At 40.5% G+C, this 22,749-nt stretch overlaps 1 protein-coding gene and 1 long non-coding RNA gene across 4 annotated transcripts in view; one reads left to right on the top strand and one right to left on the bottom strand.

The window, feature by feature from the left end:
• The window catches only part of PPM1A (protein phosphatase, Mg2+/Mn2+ dependent 1A), a 29,864-nt gene extending 8,670 nt beyond the window's left edge, over positions 1–21,194 (bottom strand). For 2 of the 3 annotated variants that reach the window (XM_088539366.1, XM_088539378.1), the window contains exons 1-3: positions 20,135–20,244; positions 4,773–5,624; positions 2,985–3,102 (exon numbers count right to left, since the gene is read on the bottom strand). In XM_088539366.1, coding sequence (XP_088395492.1) covers positions 2,985–3,102; positions 4,773–5,606 — 952 coding nt within the window. In that variant the 5' untranslated portion in view covers positions 5,607–5,624; positions 20,135–20,244. Of the gene's footprint in view, positions 1–2,984; positions 3,103–4,772; positions 5,625–20,134; positions 20,245–21,177 lie in introns of those variants that run through there. The other variant, XM_088539372.1, reaches the window with a different exon arrangement.
• On the top strand, positions 11,119–11,286 carry LOC148595907 (uncharacterized). The gene is made up of 2 exons (XR_015914271.1): positions 11,119–11,165; positions 11,204–11,286. It is a non-coding gene; the product is annotated as an uncharacterized LOC148595907 (long non-coding RNA).
• Positions 21,195–22,749: the final 1,555 nt, after the last annotated feature.

Genomic DNA, 22,749 nt, shown 5'->3' with positions numbered 1-22,749 from the left:
CCCTAAAATAAAGGATTCAAAACATATCTATTGATTTCATACTCTAAGTGGGAATTCCATACAATGTTTAAGTGAAAGCCCAAGTTTTAAATTTTGTGAAAATATGGGAAGGAACATATATTAGCTAACTTAAAATTATTTATCTCCTTATAGATATAAATATTGCAAGGATAATCTACTAACTGAGTGTTTATAGGTTAAAAAATGAGAACAGAACAAGACACTTAGTCAAGTTTAAGAGTCCACACATTGGTAACTCACAGTGCAAATAGCAGCAATATATTCTGGAATGACTGATTACTTCTATCTGAAAGTTCACAAGACATTTTAAGAGAAACACTTATTTATTGCAAGTAAATGGCACAAAGATGCTCCTCCACACTTCCTTTGTCTATCATTATCTACTATAGTTATGAATCTGGACCACAAATGGATCAAGATCAATAAAAGTCCTGGGTAACCTAGTAAGTAGAAAACTTTCTATGCTTTTATTTTTCTTCTTATCTGAACTCCCTTTCATTGTTCAGATGACCATTAGTACTAAGCCCTTTTCAATCTTAATTTCAGTATTTGTTAACAGTATAAGGATATATCCTGGGCTGAGGGAAAAGTACTCATATTAACTAGAAATGCACATTAGTAAGCATCAAATATAATTATCTGTTGGACTAGACTAAGTACTGAAGTGCACAACATATATATAATATGCACTTTCATCAAGATTCAATTTTAATGGATTTTAGCTTTAACTTGATATTAGAGATAGTCTAAAAGTAATCTTTACATTTTCTAGCTCTTTTAGCTAAAAATTAGGCTTTTAAAATTTAGCCCTGCCATTCCTCAAGCATCTTAAGGTAATATTAAGATTATTCACTGTAGTGTTAAAATTTCAGATATTGTGACAGTTCTACCTTACTAGCTGCTACTGCATAATCCATTTACAGCATGGAACAAATTAATTGCATAAGAATGATTAAGTTAGATATAAAAGTCAAATCAACACTTGCACTTGCAATTTTGCTTTAGTTCAGCCTTTCAGCTTTCCTCATCAGTAAGAGCTACAAGATCAAGAATGATCTTTCTGCATACAGCTTTTATAAATCAGTCAGGTTTACTACACACTCATAAATTTAAATAGCTTTGTGCAACATTAGGCAAAAAATTGAGGACAACTAAAAAAAGTATTGACCTTTCAGAGGAAGTACAACATTTTCAGTAATTGTTTGGGCATCGCCCCATTAAATTAGTATTAAAGTGCTTTTAACTATATATAGGATCCTTCTGCTGCTGTACAATTATGACATTTCATTCATTCCTGAAATTTTGCCAATATGTTGTATTCCTGAAATGCAACATATTGGCAACCAAGTCCACTACTATATGTACCATAATGACACGCAGCTCTAATGTTTTATTTACTGAAGTGTCTGCACAAAACAGTTCTCTTTCCTTACTGTAACGTATCTAGGCCAGTGGGGCCGGCTGAAGACACAATCTTAACTCGAACACATCCTCATATTCCATGTCACAGGTTTGTCTGAATTAAGCTAAAATAAGATGTGAAGGTAACACTTGTCATCACAGAACTGGCTGGTATAAATTAAGATGGAAACTTAGAGCATACTTGTTTACCACCAGCTTTGTGAGTGGGCACATATAGTGAGCTCTTTAAGTGTCTGAGTGCAAAGCTGCTCACTGCTTTGAAATGGAGAAAGGCACCTACACTTAACTCACACAGTGTCACCACACGCGTGGAGGCCCTTGCTACGTAGTGTCAAAACAATTCGCTATAGCTTAGTGTGCATCAACTTTCCCACCTGGGCAAGTGATAAGTGAAAATACTTAAACGCTCTGTCTAGACATTTATTCAAGAGCAAAACTACTGTGGTTCACTGAAACCTTGGGAATATTGCTTTTGAAAATGTGGTGCTTTCTGAAGAAGCATCTACACAGGTCTTAAGTGCTTCATAATGCACATTTGTTTGAAGTCACAGTTCTCACATAGGCAAGCTCTTTGCAAATTCTTTGAAGTTGCACTTTGTTTTATCTTCACGCAAGTTACAGAGGAAAAAAGTGCACGATATATTCCTGTAACTCACTAATGACTGGAATGAAGCTTGCTAAGAACTCTGCATGTCATGCCCTGCATGCTACTAAGGATACTTGGGAGTGTACACACGTGACTAGACTTGTAATATATAGGTTTGGAGGAGTTCACTTCAAAAATAGACTTAACCTATGCAAACAACACATACAATGTCTTAGGTTTCAGAACAAACTCCAAACTGTGTTCATTTTTAAACACCTAAAGGCACTATAATCCAGTGTTAATGAAAAAAATCAAACTGATTTGAAATATCATTTTGTTAGAAGATTGAAAAATGCCTAAGATTTGAAGGTTATGTTGAACGTTTAAGAACTACAGCAATACAGATTTAACCAAATTTTCGAGTTAGATTAAGATGTGCTCTCAGTTTGTGTTCACCATGTACGCCAAAAGGTGAGCTTTGACAAATTTCTGTTAAGCAAGTATATATGTTAGCAGTTGCCCTTAAGATGACTGTAAATCAAGCTGCAACTCTTAAATAATCACATTAATATTACAGCATATTACTATATTGCCATCTTCATAGACACGTTGCCAGATATTCTAGTATTTCATTTAACTCCGTATGACGGAACCAGGCTTTACTGGTCTTAAGTTAGTGCTGTCAATGAATAACACAGCACTTTTTTTTCCCCTCTGCCATCCTGAACAATCTTCAGGGCTAAAAGCTTCTGCGCTTTCCTAGCGGAATTTATGAGGCATAGAGCAGGGGTGCACGTGTGCCTTTTTCAGAGATGTAGGCTAGATGGCCAATGGCACTTGAAGGTTTATTAGGAAGCCTGTGTGGGTTAAGAGTTTAGTTGTTTCAAGGGGGATAAGGGATCTGTTTAGAAACAAAGTTACTTCAAAGTTACTTATTTTTTTTTAAATGATCCACCTTCTACTCTGCTTTCCAGGTACTTGTCCAACTCTGCCTCTCTTTTCACCGCCTCTGGTGATACCTTTGGTGCATTCGGAAAACAGATCAGTATCACGCTCATGTTGTCTCGACTTCCCTGGTGGAAAAGAAAAGATGATTTTGAGAATACACATACATCAGATTAAAACCATATCAATGCATGTTTACATACAAAAATTATCAGTCACATGACATCAATTTACACTTTTTGTTCCTACAGGTTAACATTAATACAGCTCACTTTTTAAAAAATGACATTATCAATAAGTGATATGCCATAAAGATTGTGTTCAATTTTAAGTACTACCCAATCACACTGGGGGAACAGCTAAAACATTAAATTAATACTAAACAAAACTTCCCTAAAAGCAATAATTAATAGTTGCTTAACTCAGACACTGCTTCCATCTTAAAATATATAAAAAAAATCTACTGTTGACTAGCAGGGTTTTGTTTGCTTGTTTGTAAAGAAAAGAAACAAGAGTTTGATGAAAGACCTGTTCAAAGTGGCTCTGGTTTGTAATTGTATCATTTAGGCATTAAAACAAACAAACAAACAGAAAAAAACAGGGTTTTTTGAAATGCAAGGTTTAGGAATTCAAGCTAAACACAACCCTAACACCTAAATATATTAAAATGCAACTACATTCTGCATATGAAAAATAAGGGTCTATGGCACTTAATACAGTGAAAATAAACTAATCTGCATTCACCATATACTTTTTACCATTCATCAAATCCACTGAAGCCAACAGAACAGAGAACAAATAAGTTATTAGAACAGGTATGTATGGAGAGATGCTATTGCGAGGCTTTAACATCAGCAACACAGTGTTCATTCCCTGTTACTCATTTTCAACATGAACTAGTAAAATTATAAACAAAAATAAGTGTATTTTCAACTTCTTGAGTATTGGAAAATATTTTTTCTTCTCCAAAAGGGAAGCAATGACCTTGTTAGCCATGTGTCAAGAGCTGTGATGCTGTCTTGTCTCTTTAGTATCAAAAATACTGGCTTTCTTGAAACATTATGACTCAGCGCGCCTTTGGAAAATTAAATGACAAGCTATGAAAATAGGTATTTCAAGTCTCTTCTATAATTGCATGATTCTACAATTTATTAAAATTAATGGAAGCTATTGCACATAAAGCCAGATTTTATATACAAAACAGTCCTATCTTCTTCTACTTGAATTTGTTTCAGAGCCATATCACAGACCATTGAACAAGAAACACAGTAATTGAAAAAAACTAACTTACGAAGTCAGATCTTCATACAGTCAATAATTTTAAACTGCAAAATACGATATTATGGTTCAGTCATTCTGCACCAGCAATTACACCATTTATTTTGGTGTGACTAAGACAGGAATGTCCTATGTGCACAGGAGAGGAAAAAAGTGGGTGGGGGAGGGGGGGAAAGGAAGGGAAAGACCATTAAGACCATTCTCTAGTCTAAGACTTGAGAGTTTAAGGTTTTGTAAGATATGCTGAAGCAGTTATGGTCCTCAGTGTGGCTCCAGGTTTCCATCAGCTTCCTGGTGATCACAACATACCTGTACATCATTTTAAACTCCTAATCAATGAAAGAGACCTAGAAAGCAACACCGTTTATGTTGGGTGTTCCCCAACACCACTTTTATGGAAACCTTTCCCCCAAATTAAAACATATGATACTTATAGACTGGATCCAAAACTTATTCTTAACTGATTCATCAAATTCTAATAGTGAAAACATATTAAGCTTCTCCTCTCAGTTCTGGCTACCTTGTACAAGCAGGTGTCAACTATCTCATTGCAAACTTTCTCAAGGTCATCAGTGACTTCAAGCCTGGATCTTACAAAGTCACACAGTTCTTCGTTCCCCATAACATCCCAGATACCATCGCAAGCCAGTATGATGAACTGATCGTCTTCTTCCGATCTCTCAATTTCATAAACTTCAGGCTCGGGTGAAACTAGCTGCTCTGTAGGACCTTTCCCATGGACACATTTGTAATCAAAGTCCCCAAGTGCCCTTGACACAGCAAGAGAACCATTCACACGCTGAATCATTACAGAGCCCCCTGCATTCTGTATGCGCTCTTTCTCCAGTGGATTACTTGGTTTGTGATCCTGGGTGAAGAAGTGAACCTTCCTGTTTCTACAAAGTAAACCTCTCGAGTCTCCACAGTTGATGAAGTATGTATGTTGGGGAGAAATCATGACGCCCACAGCCGTTGAGCCGCTTCTGTCTGCGCCATGCTTCTTCTCGGAGATGACTCTCATGTGTTCGTCGATTTGCAGAAAACCTGTTCTGATGCCGCTCTTTACACTCTCCACAGATGGTGGGCCATCTGGTCCTTTAAAATCCTGGTTGCTTGTGATGTGATCTAATAAATGCTCACAGCAGTACTTGGCAACCTGGGATCCGGCATGCCCATCATATACAGCAAAAAATGACCATCCGTCAAGTCCGCTTGGCAAACCAATCACAGCCGTATGCGCGTCCTCCATTTCAACTCGCCAGCCTTGCATGCTGCTCAGACCGTAACGAAGCCCATTCCCCTGCCCTTGGGCATTATGCTTCTCCATCTTTGGCTTGTCTAAAAATGCTCCCATGATGACTTCCCTTCAGTTCTGAAAAAGAAAAGAGTATTAAGGTTATTTGCTGAACATAGGTTGATGTTTGAATACATTATCATAGGGTTAAGATGACAAAAAACCAACAAAAATACACAGATATAAAAGGAGACTCAGTTGTTTCTAGAGGTTCCATCTCAAATTTGCTCTGCTTTCTTTTAAACAAGGACATTGCTAATAACTGAACTGCACTCCATATTTTAAATATCTTTACTGGTTGTTACACTTCAAAAATTTGTATTCCACTAGCATTCATGGTTCTGACAAAAATCTCTTCTATCAACATACATAAGCGTTCTTTCAGATTACTTGAACAAGCACACATCTGAAAAGCAATGTTCTCTGGGCTTACTAGGCCAAGGAGCTCAATGTTTCCAGGACAGCAGCAATCTCCCTGGAGTCCTGCCTCCCAGCCACTAAGTCCTGCTTACCTCCTGCTTTCTTCATGGTGGTGGGGAAGTGAAGGGGAACTGACTAGTTTTTTCTTATTGTGGAAAGCACATTTTTTTCTTATTAAGAGATAAAATGATCTGAAGGGTCATGATGAATGCTAGAGCCTGCATAAAGAAAATGGTAAGACTGGATAACCAGGAGCAAGACACAGAAGCAACAGAGCAGCTGTCCCTTTAGGCAGCAGCAAGCCATTAGTTTGACTCAGCCATCTTGTGAAAGCTCATCCTTAGATTTTCAGTTAAATTACACAGCAAGCTTCTCAGATGTCTGTGCTGCAGATTTACTTAAAACCTTAATGTATTTACGCTTCACTGAAAAACAACTGCCCCTGACAAGTGAAGGAAAGCTGGAACCAAAATTACAAGCACTGCAAATTCATGCTTTTTTATTCAAGCTAGACCAATATACTGCCCACCCTACCCTCCTCTTCCTTCTCCCATCATTGGGATGTGATGTAGCAGATACTTATGCTCAAGAGATGAAAAAATTATTTGCAGGCAGCATAAAATGACTGGTTTATCTTGACAGCTCTCACACCCTCACCATTCAACCCACCCTTCTAATCCACATCAGTTTATTTGTGCATTCATTAAAAAACAAAAACAAAACCAAAAAGCACCACACACCCACACAAAATAGGTCACACATTTTACATACTTGCAAATTCTGCCCCAGGAAGGACCACATCATGTGCAAATCCCTGTTATACAATATAGTGTAATGGAACAAGGCTACAAGCTTTTCTATTTCAAGATAGCTGACAAAAAACTATATTGTGAGAGACTAAGAAACACATTTTATCTAAAGACCCAATTAAGCTGCTTTATTAGCAAAAAAAAAATCTTAACTTACTAAATGTTTTAGAAGGTTTTTAACTTTTATGCACTGAATCAATTTGCTGAGCAATAACCCTATGACTTTTTGATAACATGTTTTTATCCTGACATGCCTCCAGTTATAAATGAATGGAATCTGTGTACATACATTTATACAGCCACTAAAGTTTTTCAGATTAGGTCTTCTCCAGCCAGCTATGACCCTTTCGTGAAATATTTTTATATGTTAGGATAAACCACCGAAGAATGTTTGCATCTGATCTCACCACGACAGTGATTCAAATGTGATATGTGGGGACTGAGCATACATTCCTTTGCTCATGTGCTTTGCTAGCAAAACCAGAATCCACTCACACACTCGAGTCATCTGGCATGAGGCCGGCAGCAGAACCCTCTGCTTCCCCTCACACCAACTCCTGTTCTTAAGTTCTGTCTCTTCTCAAGTGAGCACAAAATGATGCCCACACACCGTAACTAGACAACAAAACACAGTGTATGCTCATCTCTGTCTCTTAAGCATATGCATGAGGTTCACGTTACGGCAGTTGCTAGGAAAAAAATATATATATATAATTTAGGCCTTTTTATATTCACATACAACTCTAATGAAGTCAGAGTGATCAAAATGATTACAGACTGTTGCCATAAATCAAATGGGGAATTATTGGACAGAAGCGACTTTATTCATTCCACTACAGCAGCAGCATTTAAGCTAAATCCTACTCCTTTCTCATTGTTGAAGATATAATAAAATAACATGTGGTCATTCTACAATCTCACCTTAATTCAGAACTCAAAAGGCAAAAACTACTCTGGCAAATATATTTTACAGTGTATTTTACATTCTTCACTATTGTAGCAAAACAAAAACAACCAACAAAAAACAGAAAATAAAAAACCACCACTACACAAGAGCTTTCCTTCTAGTCTCTGAATATTATTAGGTATCCACTACTGAGAAACAACGGTGCTTTGCAAATTATACTTCTTCCTTAGCAGTTTGTCAGCTGTACCACAATTAGAAATGCATACGGACAGGTCAGACACCATTCTAGCAAATCATACATAACTATCAGGATACTTCAAAAATTGACAAGTCTACTCTCCATTTAAAATCAAGTCACCTCAACCCTTCGCAGGAGGTGAAAGCTGTTGTTATTCTAAATCAAGCACTATAAGCACATAATTCTTTAAGGGTGTGAACAGAGGTGAAGGCAATCAGAGAGAAGGGTAATCACGATGTAGTTGGAAAACTTCTATTTAGAAAATTCAGAGCCCATAGCATGAAGTATTCAGTCTAAAAGCTGCAGTAATAGACTGTGGCTACCTTACTTGTAACCCTCTAGCTAAGAATACTTCTGTTTTGATGCCAATCTACACCTGCAGGCTAATAGGTTAGTTCTTCAAAATCCTCAATAAATCAAAAGGGAAAACATAATTTATTTGTAGGCAGGAGAAATATGCCAAGTCTACAGGTTGGAGAAGTGTGTTGTTGTTGTTAAAAAAAAAAAAAAAAAAGTCAAGAGTTTAATCACAGTTCTCAAGAGTTAGAAAGTGATCTGCTAAAGTCTCCCCCTATTAGACGTGGCTTAAAAACAAAATTCAAGACTCAAAGTAACAAAGTTATTCAGCTTTAAATTACAGTACAAAATCCTTAAAAAAAGGGCTGACAGAAACAATCTGTACTCCTCTCCCTACCAGAGAAAATACCCTTTACACATGTTCTTGTCCCCATATCTACAGAACAATGCTTCACACCTCAGTGCCCACCTAATAAATCACTCCTCATTCTTTCGTGAGGTGGTTTGTGCACTGTACAGATTAGGCTGGAATGACACGTTCAGTTAAGCACATACAACTTAGGCAAGTCAGACCTAACATATAGGACTGCAGTTGTCCAAATTAAGAGAATGACTTTGTTGTGTAACAACATGATCAGGACAGATACAAACCCTAAACAGTCTGCATCCACAGCTTACAATAAAGCTTTATATATTAAATACCGTTAAGTAGCCCTCTTATCATTTCTTCTGTCATCTTCCTAGAAAGGACTCGCATTCTAAGACTCTTATTTTCCATATAATTTTAGCATCCTTCTCCCTTGCCCTGCTTAACCCAGACCAACCACTCAGCAACAGTGTTGGAAAACACAGTTGGAGATGGGAAGAGAACCAGTCCTCTCTTCTGCCCTGACTTCTCAAGATGCTTGAACCACATATTGATCTACCAGACAGACATTCCTCCTATTTCTATAAAAGCTGAAAAAGAGAAAATTCTCTCTGCATATGAAGTTTAGTAGCAGAAATGTTATCTATCTCTGCAACATAATGTAGCAGCAAACTGCCTCAATGACCACTCGACCAAGTCCCAAATTTAACCAAAGCAGACTCCTTGCTCCTTTGTATGGCTTTCATTAGTTCCTTCTACAAGGAGGGAGTTATCTTGCAGGCAAAGTTCCTGGTTTTTGGCTTTTAAAAATAATTAGAGGTTTCTGAATAATAATAATAATAAATGAGAATGAGTCTATGTGCACAAATATGAACATGCAGGAGATACACCCAGGAGTGCACCTGAACCTGACTTAAAAATATTGGCTTTATGGAGTCCAATTGAAGGACAGACCATACAGAAAGTGTCCCGCAAAAAAACTGAGTTGCAGCTTGCAGACAAAAAGCAAGAGCACTTTATACAGCCTATGGGGAAGAAGGGGGTGGGGGGGAATCCACACACAAGTAAGATCTAGGGTAAAACACCAGAGTGCCAGAATTCAAAAGGCTGCAGCACTAGGAATAAAACTGAAATAATGATGGAGCATGCCAAAGAGTAAGTAGCTAAAAACCTTGAAACTAGATGCAACTGGAGAACAGAGTGGCAAAGAAAAGAGGGGTAATTAGTATACCAGATCACGGACAACCATGGACAACCACAGATACATCACTGGAATGCATGAAATTTCTTTGCCCCTTCATTTGTCCCTCGAATTGTGCTATCCAGAGAACATAACTATATTGCTTTCTGACACATGTGAACATTTCTGATACAATGTGATACATTACTTTCTGATACATTTTTATCTTCTGCTAATTAATTTGACTGAAAGTTCAAATAAAGGTAAGTTTTAAATTGTTCACAAAGGACAATCAATGTGATTCCATGCATCCCTGTTAAAGATCTAATTTCCCAAAGAATTCAGGAGGATTTGAGCACCAAAACAAACAAACAAAACCCCCCAAAACCATCCCTCACGTAAAACTTGTTGTTTAAAAAGGATTATTGAATTCTATATTGTTAAAATACATTTGAGTCATATTTTTTCCACTAAAAATAACTACTCGTATGAGCCACATTGAAGTAATGGGTACTTATCCAAACTAAGCTTAGAAAAGTCTCTATATTTCAATTTCCTGGAACGATTCTCCAAGTAACATTATTGTCCCTATGCTGTAACAAGCATGCATATGCAAGATTACAATCTCTACTTCAGCTATAGGACAAGTCACCAATCACACAGGCTACTACAGAGCAGAAAAAGGACATACTAAAACCCCTCAACTCCAATCTGACCTGTAGTTCTTGCTTTTCCCTTTAAATAAGTCGGATGCAGTAACCAGTCAGCATTTAATTGAATAAAGATGGAAAAGGTTTTCAAATATTAGCTCCTGCTGAATGAAAACCGACAACATACACTGTATTTCCCAAATCAATTAACATTAACAAACAACATGTCAGAGATCAACCCAGAGATCAGGAGAATGACTAAAATAAGACAGACACACACAGATAAAGGGACATAATACACCACAGTCATGGGTTAAATGAAGTCATTAAAAAGCTTCTTGCCAATGGAACTATTTAGAAACTACTGGAGGTTATATGATTGAGCTCTGGCATTTGTGGCTCAACACCATCAATAACGTATTGAAACGCAGCATTGATGTTTCTGAACACGTACTGTTGGATTCAGGAATACATTGCCCATTTAGAGGAAGGTGAATTGGCTCTAAAAAAATAGGATAAGAAATAACACAGAAATGGGATTGTTTTAATAAACATGTATTAACACAGTTTCCTCTCAGAATACTTGCTTATAGGTGATTAACTGTAGCATGTGTTTTATTTGGTAAAACAATTGCAAATAGAAGAACATAGAAATAAAATAAACAAACAAAAAGTGATGAGATATTACTACAAACATGTGGATGTTTTAAGGCAGATTTGGAGCCATGGCATGTGGTAGAAAAAATGAAATGTAGACAGCTGGAAAGCTAAGCCCAAAGAAACTAAGAGACAAACAGCAAAGCTCTAGGAAATGGGCCTTGTGACAGGCAAGAACATCTCCACACAGACAGCAAGTAAAGGACAGAGTTAGGAGGGAGGAGGGAAAAAAAAAAACATCCACAAAGGTAAGCTAAGGCCTGTGTGAAGAAAGGAAATTATGAGCTGTTTCCACCTTTTCCTGCTTACTCTTTCTTCCCTGTAATTAACGGGAAATAGCGACTAAAACTTCAAACCATTGCAGAGAACACTAGATCACTACTTCTCTGATGCAGAGGCACCTATGAGCTCTGACCTCTTAACAGCTAGTCTACAGGTAACACCATCTTACCAAGCGCTTGATTTAAGATAGTTTCCATTTTGCTTAAAACTCCTTCTCCTTGCTAGGGGTTAGCAACCTATCTGAATGCCTCCCCATACGAAGCAGCAAAATATTTTCCCCCATTTGTTTTCATATATCAGTATATTTTTACCACTTATTTGAAGGGTTGGGGTAACAGGGGCAGAAGGAGGGTGCACAAGGTTTTGGAGGGTTACTAGAACCTCCAAAAGATTTCTGGAATAGACAGAAACATTTCTAAGTGAACACCCTCCAAACACATTTCAGCTTTTTCCTCTAAGAGACCTTACTCTGCTAATATCTACCTTTCCAGCAAACACGTAAGGCTCAGGTTCAAACTGACTCAAAACATGCATACACGCATACATGTCTACTTACACATATACATATAAAAATAAACTGACTTTATAAAAACAAAGCCCTGGACGTGCAAAAGATAATTCATTAAGACAGTGATGCAGTTTCAGGATTCCTTTATGGAGTTATTTAAAATTTGCTATATGGTCTGTTAAAGAAAAAAGTAACTTCTTTCCAGAATCACCAGGACGACCGCCAGGAGGGGAAAACAAAACAAACAAATGATCACTAAATTTTGAGGGGATATCCAATTTGCATCCAAACTTTCAGTCACTGATCAGGATCCTATCATGAGTGGCACCCTCAGAAGAGGGCAAAGTAACTCTCCCTTCGCCTAAAGGATTCTTGTTTCCTTCTAAATACTTGTATTAGAAGGCAGAGGCAGCAGAGCAAAAGAATAAAAATAGACAACAGTATCAAAGTACGAGTGGTCCAATCACTATGAAAAAATACATTGACAACTAAAACGGCATTAACAAATAGCATGGAAATCTGTGAGGCAGCTCTGCATAAATTCATATGATGCTCTGTCTGAATAGCAGAATGAAAAACCAAGATCCTCGCTTGAAAAACTTAATAAGCAGAAAACATGCCCATGCTGGCACCTAGTTTCAGCACCTTTCTCTTTATAGTTCATTTTCCAAAGATTTCTGACTTATGAGTGTTGGAATATAAAATACATCCATTTTGGGCAAAAAGATTAGAGAACACCATTATCAACAGCACACAAACTCCTGCAGACTGCAGCAATAAATAAATAATCAAAGCCCCATTGGGGCAAGTGCTGTAGAACTGGATGATCCACAGAAGGTACGGTTCATACAGACAGAAGTTGGGAAAAATAAATCCCTCATTTCTTTTAATGTATCTGTAAATGAGATCCAGCAGGATTCAAAACTTTTGACAGAGAAAGGCAAGCAAGCACATGTTAAGAATTCTAAGCAAACTGCTAATGTCAGGAACAGTGCACAGTGTTATACTGTTACTCCAACAAAGCTATGCACAGCATTAGTAATTCCCCAGGAAGAGAATGCAAGTGTGGGGGAGGCATGGGGGAAAGGGAAGAGATAGAGAGAAAGACAACATGCAGAAGAGAATGGAGTTACAGTAACTCATGGTTGAGCTGCAATTTTTCTGGCATTAGTAACACCTATACAGAGAATGTTTTGCTGTTGTCACCTATCATTGTAACAGAACATTACCTCACTCTAAAGCATTGTGGGCCTAATCTGCAATTCTTGCTCGAGTATGAAGTACGCCACTTGCAGTCCAGAATCAAACAGATCTGAACGCATCGAAAGCCTCAAGTCACAGCTAAATACAGCTAGTCTTTAAGCTTTATTATTTTTTTTTTCAATCTCTCATTCACAGCTTTGAGTCCTGGCATCTTCATTCACTGCTCAGTGCTACGAACAAACCAGTATCTTTAACTTATAAAAATTAGGCTGAAGATGCACAAAGTAATGTTTTATTTGGTGAAAGAGCTTCACTATTCAACTGCTACTTCAGAGTGATTCTGAGGGGAGAAAAAATAAAAAAAAAAGCTTTTTATCACATTAAGCTTTCTATCTAAAGCTATTAATAACCAGATAGAATGAGTCCCACCCCTCCCTCCAGCTCCCAAGAGAAAAGTGAAGTTATTTGTGCAGTAAGAACTTGAAATAGAGCGAGTCAGAACAACGGTTCACCTAGCCCCGTAGTTTGCTTCTGACAGCAGCCACAAATGAACGTAGAGCTAAAAACAAGGCAAATTTTTCTATAACATGAAGCCCTCAACCATTTGCAGCTTTAGGATGTCATGAGTTTCTACCTGTTCAATAAACCCGAACTAGAGAAGAAGGTGATATATTATTTACTGACTTCTACAATACATCTGATTACACCAGACTTCATTCTTCTTTAGTGCACAAAATCGGAAATACTGGTTAAGAATTCTAGAGAGGGGTCCACATTCTATGACCCACTTTATTCTAGAAGTGGTTTATCAGAACGACTAGAGTTGTTCAGGTTGTTCAAAGGGCACAGAAGCCACTGCTGGTCTAAACATCTTTCACAATGTTTTAGTGTATTTTAAACTTCAGCTAAGAAAATGCTCCATGGAAAAAGGTCGTGATGGGATTATTAACTGAGAGTCCAAAAACAAAGAAAGGCTTGAATAATAATTTAGAAGCCACACTAAGTACACTAATTGAACTTCCCCTGAAATACAGCAAAATATTATAGTTTCTTTTTCATTTAGTCATGTCCATGAAACTACCACTCTTTTTACTCTTAGCATAATTCTGTATCGTTGCCTGTGACAATACTCATGTAAATTCAGGCAGATCCTTTAAAAAACCACCATCCTTCTCTGCAGAACCTTGTACTGTTCAGCACCCTCACCAAAAAAAGAACGTCAAACATTAATATAGGCCAAGTTAATACATACTCCAATGAAAAATGAACAGAAGAAAAGGTACAGCATCTCCTACTGAGATTTTAGTTTCTATTTTCTAAACTACTCAGGTCACTGAGTTTCTTATATTTCAAGTTTTCAGAAACTCCAAATCTTCCTGATACCACTAAAAACCAACAGGCATCTTGTTCTGATTTGTGTTATGAGCGAATTACTTATCCATATGGAAGCACAAAATTTTAGCATTTGGGAATAGATGAAAATAAAGTACTTGAGCAAAACACAACCAGTACATTCCCAATGATTAGAAGGGTAAGTTAGCACATTACAGAGCCCCAAAACTTTCTGCTTAGACAACTACTCGATATTAGGAAATAATTCAAAATATGATGCATAGAAATTTCCCAGACTCTGTTCCATATGAACCTACTTGTGAGGTTCTAATTACAGCAATATTATCACTGTTCTAGTAAGTGATCTAGAAAAAGCAAGTGCTTACAAGACACTTAAGCCATGCTAATGACACCTGGGAATAAAATTGTAATAAAATAGGAAATGTTCTAAAGGGCACAGTGGTAATATGGCTTTGTTTGCAAGGAAATGACATTGAAACTATACTAGAAGAATATTAAGATCCCGAAGTCAAACCTTCAAAACTAATGAAAACCTAGAGTTGGTTCCTCTGTACACTCACAGACAGCTTTTATTTACAAAGCCATTTTGGTTTCATATCCCCAGTATTCCTTATTCCTTACGACTGTTAGGATAATGCAGGTATTTTTTTTCCCCAGGACTATGAAAGAACAAAACAAAAACAAACAAAAAACCCCACCACCACTACTGTCATAGTCCTGCTACACAGACAATAAGTTCCACAAAAAAAAGTTTTTTTTTTTTCCTCTCAGGGACAAACTCAATACGAATTGTTGCTGTCGCTGACTATGATAGTGTGACTATCACTGCAGTTGCACAGTTGACAGATTTGCCTATGATGAACAAGGCAGTGAGGTGGTCCCTTCTCAAGATCAAATCTGAGTTCATTGCAATTCTAAATAATCTGGCCACTAAATCAGTCTTTCATGGCAATCATCCCTTCCACCAAACTATAAGAAGCCTTAATGCCAGCATTTCTTAAGCTTAGTGTGCCTCACTTTGCTGTCTCAGACTGGTTCTTTAAAAATGAAACAAAGACCGATTTGTAAGAAGGATCTAGCCCAAACATTTGATTAGAGGAACCAAAGTATTATTTACTAATAGAAACTGATTTTTTTCTTCATGAAATGACCCCACAATTTAATACTAACACGAACTACTAATACTTGCCCCAACTTCTCTGCCTTCTGCCCCTTTCCAAAAGCTGGGTTTTACTTCAACTTGTGAAACCACTGGAGATTTCCTCAAAAACATCTCCAAATACACAATGCTCAGGCACAGTTTCTAGTGATTATTGCCTCCTTAAGATATTTCACAACTTAAAAATACAGGTGAATTTTATGCATAAACAAGCAGTTATGATATACGGTTAGTAAGAACACAGGCCTGCCACTCCAGTCCAGCTCCTAAGCGCAGTCGGCAGTAAGAAGGAACAGTATGTATAGATACAGAAACCTTCGTTAAGGTTACATGAAACTCAAACCTGGAAGCACACTTCACCCTCGAGGCCCCAGTCCAGCAAGGCATTTATGCCCTGTATGTTTGAGCAGGTTCACATAATTCAGTAGCACGCTCCATAGCGGTATACGCATGTCGAAGTGCTCTGCTTGATTTAATCTATCAGCTATGAGAATACAAAACATTTCGTACTTAAGTTTCTCAGTCTTACGAGCCATTGTTTTAGCAGATTTTAATTTACATAGACACTAAAAAGTTATTCTTACCCTGAGAACTAAAATAGTCATAATAAAGATGCTAATTTATTTTCCTCTGTGTGTAAACTTCAACATATCTCAAAATTTCAATCCTGAAGGCTGATTAGCCGACTTTGTTTTTCTTTTATGTCACTTTCAGATGTTTGCTAGAACACTGCTTCAAAGTTCATACTCAAAGCAATAAAAGCGTACTTGATTCGAATTATCTGCAGTTGAAGGAAATGTTTCTATTGCTTTGGTCATATTACAAACACCTTTCAAAAGGGCTCTTAACAAAAATTTGAGCAACTGCTGATATATTTGTAAGCAATCTCTCTTCTACAGACTTCAGTAGCAGGCTGAAATATCCCTTAGTCAATTACACTGGTATGTGAAAACAAACAAACAAAAAAGTAAAATCAACCCCGGTAGAACAAAGGCCTGAAAGAGAAACAAAAAGGAAAGAGATAGGAACTTCATAGGCATTTGGCACCTTAGTATGCATTTTAATAAGCACAGTTCAGCACAACAGAAATATAGAAGAGCAGACTTTACAGCATTCATTTAACACCTGTAACATTGATCAGGGTATTATCTCCACCTCGTAACAAAAGTCAGTCTACTCCCTCAGGTAGCAAGGTATCCCACTTTCTCTCTTCCCCTGTCCTGATTATAATTTATTTGGTCTAGTAATTGTTGCTAGTCTTAAGATTTAACTGATTTCACCTAGCAATATGAATTTTACATTGTTCCTTCACAGACAGATGGAATCAAGAACAACATGAAGAAGAGACAAGCTAATTCCACTGAGATCCACAGCACAGGGAATCCTTCTTAAACTATATTTTACATGTCAGCTCTTAAACTACATTTTAGATGCATCCTTTGGATCTTTCAAACATCATAGTATCAGACATTACAGATCATTTATGTGGACTTTGCAATTTGGTATTCTTTCAACGAAGAGCACTGTACTTAAGCCCTACAGTACCGTACTTGGGTATTTACCAAAGTTTATTTCTGGTCCAAGACTAAGTGTATGACTTAAAATAAGGGAACAGGAGCAAGGCTATAGCTACCAATAAGCATTTAGCAATGAGGCAATACTCAAAGTTAGCTGAATTTTCATGAAATTGTATGCTGCCTCACTGTAAAAACATAGTTACAGATGACACAAATAGTGCAATGCTTTGTAAGATTTGGGAAAATGGAGGAAGAATTTCAGAAAAGACAGAATCACATGCAATAGCAAGAATTATTGCTGCATGGCTCAGGTGTAGTCCTGCTAAGACACTATTATCTTGAGTCAAATGCTGTTATTATTTAAGTCTTTAAAATGAGTTGCAGGTCTACAGAGACAGAATGAACACAATTTTACAGAAGCTCCCATTCCAGAACATGCTTATTTAATAACACCACCTCCATCACTCAATTGCTTAATTCCAATGCTATTCTGCATAGCCAATTATGTAAAAGATTTAAGTTTCAATAGACTCAAACATATAAAATTATGTCTACATTAATGACAGTATTTTAATAAGAAATGTTATTGTTAAATGACTTATATTTAGGTCATTGTGTGAAAGCAGCTGCTTTATATTCCTAGTTCCACTAAAATGGAAAAGGGCAATAAGATCTTTTATTGACAGCTGCATTCAAAAACATACCAGTTACATAAGTTTGCAAATTATACTGTGCCAAAGTTAAATATCTAAGCATTTAAACGATAGTTCTTAAAATGCTATCTCAGCAAGAATGACTCAACTTAACTGTGTAAGCTGCACTCTAGATAAGAGGCAAGCAGCTTGGTTTTATAGAAAAAGCTTTTTTTGTATTCTGCTTTAATTCAAATTGCACCAAGTGAGTTCTGCTTGTTTAGACCTGCAAGCTTCACCAGTCCTTTGGCATCTCCATCTCTCCTCCTTAGTTTCAGCAAAGGATCTCAAGCTTACCTATAGACAGCTAAGTAAATACTTGGAAAACAGGTATATTATACCTCAAGGGGAAAGATTTACTAGACCAACCAGAGGACTAAAATCTATTAACCATACATAAGCCTTGCCTAGATAGTAGAAAAACATGGCTATGCCAGAAGAACAGGAGAGCATATAAATCAGCTCTCTCCAGTATAAGCTATATTTACCAGAGAGTTTTATCAGATATCTATGTCTGTGAGGAAAACATTAATGATTGGCATGATGTATCTGTGCGTTCTTTACTTTTAGTCCAGTCTCATACACAAGATGTAGGGCCCACAAAGACAGGCCCAAAAGGCAAAGCTTTAGGAGCAGTCGTGTCACTACTGCAGTGAAAAATACTGATATAACTACCAAAATCGCTTTTCCTCAGTAATTTGATTACTGCTTACACAGATGCTGACTAGGGAAGAAGTAAAACTTCCTCAGCATGCATCTTTTCCCCCCTTCTATCTCTGATATTATTGACAGAAAAACTGAGTAGCATCAGAAGAAAAGCTTTCAGGGAAGAAATGTGGGTAAAACTTGCACAATTCTTTATAATTTGGCAATTCACACAGGGTCCTGAGTTACAACAGTCATCTGTAATCTCACTAGTGCTTCACAAATCCTTGGTCAGCCACCTAACAACTTAAAAAAAGTATGCAAAGACGTAAAGTACGTACAGGGGAAAAATGCTGCACTAGCTCATTTTTGGAAAGTCATCTTGAATCAAAGGAGTTAGAGCTTGTATTTTTTTGAAAGATTCTACTTATTCTACTGTTAAATACCACAACCTAAGGAAACATATTATCCACCACTGAAGGAGGAGACCTTCAAACGTACTGCTCTCAGTATCTGTTTAAGACAGCTGTCTGCTAAAAAGATAAAATAATAAAAAAGCCTTTTGAATGACATGCATAGCCTTAAAACTTATGGCACAGGTCATTTGATCAACCCACACTTTTTCTCATTTGAAAAAAAAAAAAAAGGTACGGATCGAAAGTAAATTAGTTTCTTACATATACTACAGTAAACTTAAACATTAGTTTTGTAACCACAAAATTTTGCCACACGTATCAAGGCACTGCAATGCTTTAGCCGCACAAAATAAATACAAACACACATTGAAACGATGTCTATGAAATCAAATTCTTTCAAAACAGTTAACCTGCTGCCAGTCTTGGGGCTGCATCATATCTACTGTAACACAGATTAAGGGGACAAAAAAGCTATAAACTCAGAACCCATGACTTTTAACACACGGGCCCAGTTACCCACCACATCATGGGGCAAGTTTTTAATTCAAGGAGGCATTTTGCTTGAAGCCCCTTCTAACGTGCTCACCACGACGGAGCACAGAGCAGCAGCATAACCTTTGCTCGCGAGGTTGTTTTCAAAGGCACCGGAATCTCGCCCAAACTTTAAAGGCCTCCCTGGTGCTGGCAAGTGAACAGGCCGCCTGCTGCATAATAATGTCACTATTTGGGGAGCGCTTGGTGCTCCGACCCTCGCTGGGGTGGGGTGCTTTATAAACAGATGCGTTTTTTTTTTTTTTTTTTTCCTTTTCTTATCCCCCTCCCTGCGCCGTGCCCGGGGCGTTTGGGTGGCGATGGCAGAGGAGGCTGTTTATAGCCATTATTAAATGAACTCCGCATGGGCAAGGCGGGAGGAGCAGAGGAGCGCGCTGCTACCTGAGCCAGGCGCCAACCCCCCGCTCATGCCCAGTCCCGAGGGGCTCCCGCCGCCCCCCGGCTCTCCCGCAGGGCGCCCGCAATGCGGGGGCGGCAGCGGACACGGCGGGGGAGGGGGGCTCCACGCAGCATCATCCCAAAGCACCATCCCCACCCCCCCACCCCGCCGTTTTCCCTCCCTCCCCCCTTCTATCTCCCTCCCTCTTTCCGCCCCGAGCCGGTACCGGGGATGGCGCCGCCCTGCCCCGGCTCTGCCGGGCGCTGCCCCCGCCGCTTGTTTACAGGCCCCCGCGCCCGGCCCTGCCGTCCCCTCCCCGGCCCGGCGGAGCTCCCCGCACTCCGCAGCGCCACTTACCCCCCGGGGGCGGCGGACGGCGCCGGCTGAGGCGGGCAGGGCCGCGCTGCCGGCAGAGGGTGGGGGGAAAGGGGGAACCGGGGGCAGGCGGGGACGTCCGCGGTGGGGCCGGCGGCGGCGGGGAGGGGGGGAGAAGGGAAAGGAGGGGGGGAAGGAGGAGAGGGGCGGCCCGGCCGGCGGCCTCGCCTCAGTTCATTCGCAGGCGGCGGCTGCCGAGGGCGGCCCGGTGCGCAGCGGCAGCGCAGCGCTCATCTCGCCTCCTCTCCCGCCGCCGCGGATCGCCCGTCCCGCACCCCCCTCCCTCCCTCCGCCTCACACACACCCCGCGCCGCCTCCTCTGCGCAGGCGCGCCGGGCGCCGCCGCCGCCCCTCCCCCTCGCGCCGCGCCTGCCGCGCGTGCGCGCAGGGCCCCCCCTCGGGGGGAGTGTTGGGGGGGAGGGGGCAGCGCCGCCGCCGCCAACGGGCGCTCCCGGCGCAGGGTCCCGCGGGGTGCCCGGATGTGGCGGCTGCGAGCGCGGCGGTTACATCACCCTGTGCCCGCGCGCGCCCGCTCCGCGCATGCGCGTGGGAGCAGCGCGCGCGCGCCCGCCGGAGCTGCGGCCGGGGTGGGGGGGGTGCGTCATGCGCGCCCGCCCTGAGGCGGGGGGGGCGTTAACGGTCGCTCCGCGGCGCCGCCATGGCCGTGGGGGCACCACGGCTCCCGCCCGCCGCCCGCCTGAGGGAGCCGGGCCGAATAACTCCTCCCGGGGAGGTGGCGGCAAAGCGGGAGCTGCCCTCGGTGCTTCTGGGGTGGGGGAGAGACCGCGCTGCTCGTGTGCCTCCCCCCCCGCCAAAGCCCGGGGCTGAGGTGGGCAAGGCGAGATGCTGTTGGCCAAACGGGTGGTTTGCCAGGGATGAAGATGCAATGGGTTCAATCACGCCACGGTTTGAGCCCCCATGGAGGCTCACTGGCCCGAGGGAGGCCAGTGATCCCCCACAGGCCTGGGGACACACATGCAGCGCGGGAGTTATAAAACGAACCTCGTCTTCCCCCCAGCCCGTACCTTATCTGGGGATGCTGCTTGCCAGCCTCTGGCCATCTTGCGTGGGTGCCCACCTTGCAGGAGCAGCTCTGTCGTCCCTCGCGGCAGCGTGCGGCTAGCGAGCCATGCCGAAGCGAAGCGGCTCCCTCCCGGCTGCCACGGGAAGGGGGGGAGGAGGAGGTGGCCGTGGCAGGGCTGTGGGGGAGGATTTGCGAGGAGGCTGCTGCAAGGAACAGGGCCTGGCTGGGGAGGCGATGACTCTGGAGGGGATGGCGTGTGCTGCTGCTTCCAGCAAGGCAACCCTTCAAATCATGGGTTGAGAGCGTGTGTGAAGAAAAGAGGGGTGATTTTAAGGAAAGGATGTGTAGGAGTTGGGGCGTGTGGGAGAAGGGACTGTTTGCAGAGTGCTTGGGAAGGGTGAGGTGGGTCCTTAACTAATGCATCAGCAAGATTGTCTGCTGGACATCGTTTCCATCCTGACTAATCAGAGCGGGCAGCTCTGATAAAGGTTTCGCTAAAAATGCTTGGAAAGCCCTCAGATTGCTGCCTAGGCTCCTCTAGTCATGGTAGATACAATCGGCGCAGCTTCCAGCCTCTTGCACAGGTAAGACCTGTACAAACAGCATGGCCCTACCTGGAGCCAATCAGGAACACAAGTACAGAGAAAACTCATCACTGTAGGGCTTTCCAGTAACAGAAACTCACTGGTTTAAGAATCATTGCAAAACCTCCAGTTCCCATTGCTGACTGTGACTGAATGGTATGTTTGGACCTGATCTCGCTGTTTTCAGTCCAATCATGTTTGTTAGTGTGACACTGAGCACCGCACAGTTGTGCGCAGTGTTAACTGTTTCAGACCTTGAAGTTGTAGTTAAGTGCAACCAAATTTGTTAGCGAAAACAAACCTATAGGGAAATTTAAACACATGTTATTTTGCAAAACTATTGGGGTAGGGGGAGCAGTGCAGTGCATTCCACAACAGAAGAGATTTTGGGAGGTCTTGGCAAAATTCTTACAATCTCCATCAATAAGATTTTGAATTTCCTCTTGGTAGCCAAAGAAAATCAGTTACAATCACAGAAACACAGAATGGTTGAGGTTGGAAGGAACCTCTAGAGATCTAGCCCATTTCAATGCAGTTCAGATTTTCAATTTTTTTTTCTTTTTTCAAAATTTATAGACCATACAAACAACAGAGAGGTTGCACAGAATGGTTCCTGCCTGTGTGTGCCTCGTACACATGCACAGCCACACTCTAACCTTAAACATAATTTTAGGTTTTCACTCTCATTTTCCCTTTCTGTAACACACTAAATGCTCTAATAAATCTAGTACTTGGAACTACATACAATTGCACAGTGTGTTTAGATTTTACTTGGCATTATGGGTGGGGGGGTTGTATTTTATAAAATACAAGCGAGCAAGACCATGGTCTCACTTTCTCATGATGCCCTAGATTTAAGCTGCAGGAATGTAATGACAGCAGAGAGTTTGCTGCTGTCATTTTCTATTTATATGTTTTTCTTGGGAAATCGGATGGAGTCAAATTACCAGCACATTTTCTTAAAGTGTAACTTTTATCCTCTCATTTTG

The sequence above is a fragment of the Tinamus guttatus genome, unplaced genomic scaffold (genome assembly GCF_059628265.1).
Source record: "Tinamus guttatus ecotype Peru unplaced genomic scaffold, ASM5962826v1 Tinamus_guttatus_pri_ptg000048l, whole genome shotgun sequence".
Taxonomy (NCBI): Eukaryota; Metazoa; Chordata; class Aves; order Tinamiformes; family Tinamidae; genus Tinamus; species Tinamus guttatus.
The sequence above is the reverse complement of the archived record's forward strand: the minus strand, read 5'-3'. Positions and strand labels throughout refer to the sequence as shown.